Source organism: Merops nubicus, unplaced genomic scaffold, assembly GCF_000691845.1.
Source record: "Merops nubicus isolate BGI_N331 unplaced genomic scaffold, ASM69184v1 scaffold34330, whole genome shotgun sequence".
Taxonomy (NCBI): domain Eukaryota; kingdom Metazoa; phylum Chordata; class Aves; order Coraciiformes; family Meropidae; genus Merops; species Merops nubicus.
In genome coordinates this window covers 31,650-35,990 of record NW_008581444.1, presented here as the reverse complement: position 1 = coordinate 35,990, position 4,341 = coordinate 31,650, and the positions used below count along the sequence as shown (strand labels likewise).

General features: G+C 51.3%; 1 protein-coding gene across 1 annotated transcript in view; it reads right to left on the bottom strand.

The window, feature by feature from the left end:
- Nucleotides 1-34: 34 nt before the first annotated feature.
- Nucleotides 35-4,341, bottom strand: part of PLXNA1 (plexin A1) — a gene marked incomplete at its 5' end in the record, with an annotated part of 32,139 nt that continues 27,832 nt past the window's right edge. The window contains 2 exons of the mRNA XM_008950015.1: nt 35-130; nt 3,523-3,673. Of these exons, the coding sequence (XP_008948263.1) occupies nt 35-130; nt 3,523-3,673 (247 nt within the window). The remainder of the gene's footprint in view (nt 131-3,522; nt 3,674-4,341) is intronic.

Below are 4,341 nucleotides of genomic sequence, written 5' to 3'. Positions count from 1 at the left end.
GCCGCCGGGCCGCTGGCACCTCTGCGCCGCCGCCTCAGCTGCTTAAGGCCATTGTGTCGATCGCCTGCTCCAGCTTACTCCTCAGCCGCTGCCGCCGGGCCTGCTCGTCCTTCTCCAAGGCAGCTAAAATCTGCCGGAGAGAAGGGAGAAGAGAGGGTGAGGAGATGCCCTCCCACCCACAGCGGCTCCTTGTTGCCCACGGCTCATCAACGGCATCGGGGCGTGGGGATGTGGCCCCACAAGAAGCAGGATCCATTCGTTTCTGTCCCTGTTGGGGATGGGAAGGGGCCAAAGGAGGTGTGAGGTGGAGGGCACTGCTCCGAGTGCTGCCGCCCCACAATCAGAGCACCCCAGGATGCCCAAGGGGCTGCAGTAACAGCAGGGACCCAAGGAGAAGCCAACTTGCATTGAAAACGGGGAAATGAGGAACATTAACACCCATCATCAAACAGAAACGAACCCCAAAACCGAGACAACATCTTCCCACCACGTCCATGACTCCAGTAAACCTGTAATACCATAGCAAGGCAGGGGCTGTATTTCAGAGAACACAATCCAGCCATTAAGTGGTTCCATGAGCACAAAAAGACCATGAGGCTTCTGCTGCCACCAGTGGTAAAACCCTGCTCAATCTCTCCCAAAAGTGGACAACTGGGGGTACTGGTGTGATGGAGGGGGACACCAGATGGATGCACCAGCAAAGCCTGCCTCACTGGTGCAAGTGGTGCACCCACAGACATCTGAGCATGACCTTCCTCCCTCAAAATCCCCTTTCCCTAAACCAGCTCCTGACAGGCTGCAGGTGGAGGGACGGTCCCCTGCCCTGGGCTGGATGTGGTCGTGCCAGGACAGGAAGGGTGGAGGCTGAGGCTCAGCGTGGGGAGAAGGGAGTAATGAAGTGTAAAACGAAGGGGCAGTTGCCCTCCCAGCAGCCAGGAGCCTCGTCTCACTAACATCACGCCAGCAGAGCAGGAAAGCTGATTTAAAAAAACAAACCTGACAGAAATCTCATCTCCTCGGGTGAGCTAGTTGAAAGAGCAAATTTTTTGCAATTAAATATCAAGGCATCCGTCAAAGGGGACTTGATTAACCATTTCATTGGCCGCATAATTGGAAACAAACTGTTGTATAATTAATAGACTTACTAGGAGGCAGGCAAAGTCCATCAGGAGCCCTACAGGTAACTTCTTAATGGGGAATCAGCTCCCTTTGATTAAGAGCTGCTGCAGCGCCGGCGGGTTGCGGAGCGGCGTGTGGGGCGTGCTGTGCAGCATTCCCCATGCTGCCGTGCAGCAGCTTCCAGTCACCAAGAGCTTTGGCTTTCTGCCAGACTTTTTGGGGCCTGAGCAGGCTGCTCCCTGCCTGCTGGGGCAGTAAGAAACGCCAAACAGAGAATCTCTTCCCTAAGGACAGGGCAAAGCTGCATTGCAACACCGGCATCAGCTCCCAAAGAGGGGAAGATTTGCCAGTGAGAGCCAGGCACATCTGATTTACCTCCCCTGGCAGCAACAACCTTGGGCTGCAGCTGGACTCATAAGAGCTCATAGATCCTGCCACAAACCTGCTACTGGGGACACTCCCCCCCATCCATCTCAGCAGTCACGCAACACATGGAATAAAATAACTATAATAACACTCATGCAGAAATCAAAACCCCATGCACCTGAAAGGTGCCTGAGCTGGAACCAAATGAGACTGGTCAAAGAAAAGGAAAAGGCACCTGCCCACCACCACCTCCACCTCTGCCAGTAAGACAGCTGGGATGCTGAGAGGTGTGGACAGATTCACAACCTGCCTCTGCATATATCTGCTCCTCTTTTACCTCAGCCTGACGGAAACAATGCAGGCAAAGGAAACCTGTGCCGAGCGTGGAGATGCAGGTTTGTCACCTGCTGTAAGGAGCCAGGACCACTGATTACTAAGATGCAAGTACCCAAATGAAAATTAATTATGATTTTCATTCACAGCCAATGACAGCATATTATTGCACTGAACAACAGGAAAAATTATTCTCTCCCATTTTGCATCAAAGAGGGTGCAATCGGGCTGCATATAATTGTGCTTAATGAATGAAAACAAACAAAGGGAACAGCTGCGATTTATTAATCCCATTACAAATAATAAAAGAAGTTCCTGAGAGCTGTGAACACACTTGCGATGCTCAGAGAGTGGGCAACAGCAAGATACTCAACAGATGACAGGTTGCTGTTAGTGGGCAAGAAGAAGACCTGTGCCCCTGAAGAGCAGCTTGTCAACGAGACATGGTCCCCTCTCTGCACTCACCCATGGCTTGGAGGATTTATTTAAGGCTTGGGGGAATTTCAGCCTGGAGGAAGTGAGCACTTGATGACAACTGAGGGACTATGGTTGCCCCCCAACAGATCTACATCCTACAGACTGCTGCTCTTCCACTCTCATGGCAGCCAAAGAGCTGTTGCACAAACTCTAAAACCCCCAAAACCCTTCACAGCCAACTCATCACACAGAGCTACGGGGGCCTCCTGGATATGCCATCCCAAGTTGTTAGGCAGTGGCAAAGAGCTCCTACCAGCACCTTCATCAGTACGTGGCCACCAGCTGCGCAGTGACCATCAAATGGCACCTCCCCAAGCACCAGAGTTTACTCCCATCTCCGTAGGCAAGCCAGGCCCTCCTCCTCCTCACTTCTGCAAAGTGCCTAGCTCCACAAGGATTTTGGCCACCACAGTCCCAGTGCTGACCTTAGACACAGAGGTCAGGTCTGCTATGACCTGCCTGTGGACTCCCTAAATTCACACCTCAAAGAGGCGCTGGGAGATGCCTCTCAGGATTGCTGCAGGATGCAGTGTGGACCCCGCTTCCTTTCCAAGTGATGTTCTGGCCCTCTGTCACCTAAATAAGCCACTATTCAAACAATCGTCAATCCCATTTATTGGGACAATAAAAACTATAGTATCATGTTATATGTATAGATCTATATTTCACTGTAGTTACATATTTTATGGCTTTAATAAAAAGACACAGGATGCGGATTTGAGCAGTGCTTTATGAAGTTAATTTGTATAAATTACAACAGAGGGGTTTTTAACCATTCTAACTGATGTTCACCAAGTAAGCACTGAAGAGGCCACCATACCCTCTTAGCAGCCCTGGGGAGCAGAGCCAGACATTGCCTGTACAGTCACACAGTATTGGTACCTCCATGGTGCCAGGCTGGTGGAGGTAGACAGGGGAGGCATAATGAGATAATGCCACGAACTCGGCAGCCCCATGCAGCTCATGTGCCAAATGTGTAGAAAAATAGACATTTCCCACATTATTCACTGCAGAAAATGGGGAGAACAAAGTGCTGCCTACACTATCACCTGGCTCTACGCCTCCCAAACCTTTCCCTCCCCACCAGCTTAAGCACAGACAGAGACTATGTTGCTCTCCCGCATTTCATGGGGTGATTTTCTACAGGAAAAAGCCAACAATGGCAGAAACACGGGCAAAGGGACGTGGCTTGTAGCTCAGGCTTGACTCTCCATCGCCATGTCTTACCTCATCCTTGTACTTGGTGATGTAGGAGTAGATCTCGTGCAGCGCACTCATGCTGTTGAACTGGCTGAGGTGTAACCGCGACTGCTCCGCCAGGTACGCGCTCATGTCCTGGTCACTGATCGCTGGCATTTTAGCTATATCTGCATAATATCTGTAAGGGAGAAAGAGAGGAGTGGGTCAGGGACAGACAGGAGGGGACAGAACCCCGCCGCAACCTTTGGAGAGTCAGGGGGAATAGCGTCTTCCCTCCAGGCAGTGACATACTGTGATCACCTACTATAACACTGCTGCTCACCGAGAGGTCTCCGAGCACTCCATGGGGGTCATCATCATCTGGAACGTGCTTCCAATGGAGCAGTGCTGAGCCCAGCTCAGCCCAGTTCACCATGCTGGGAAGCCAGGAGCTGCTCCTCTGAGGGAATTCCCACCCTCTCCTAAATCACACATTTTTCCTCCTTCCCAACCCATTGGCACGTTTTGCCACAAAAGCACACCCACGAGAACCCTCTGTGCTGGCAGCAACACGTGAGGCTTTGCTACCGTTCTCCTGTGGTCACCATGTCACCAAAGCCAACAATGCTCCTTTGCATTCCATTAAACACTTGGTCCATGAACCCACGTAACCTGTGTGGTTACATCTTCCACAGCAACAGACATTCGATGCAGCCTACAGCTGCTGCTGGCCATGCTCAAAAGTCACTGCACACCAAAAAGCTACAAGGAGTTTTCATTTTCAGTGCAAATTGAGGTTGTGCAGAAATGTCTGTGAACAAAAAGGGTCCTGGGCAGCAGAGGAAGCAGCTGACGTCTTAAAGCAAA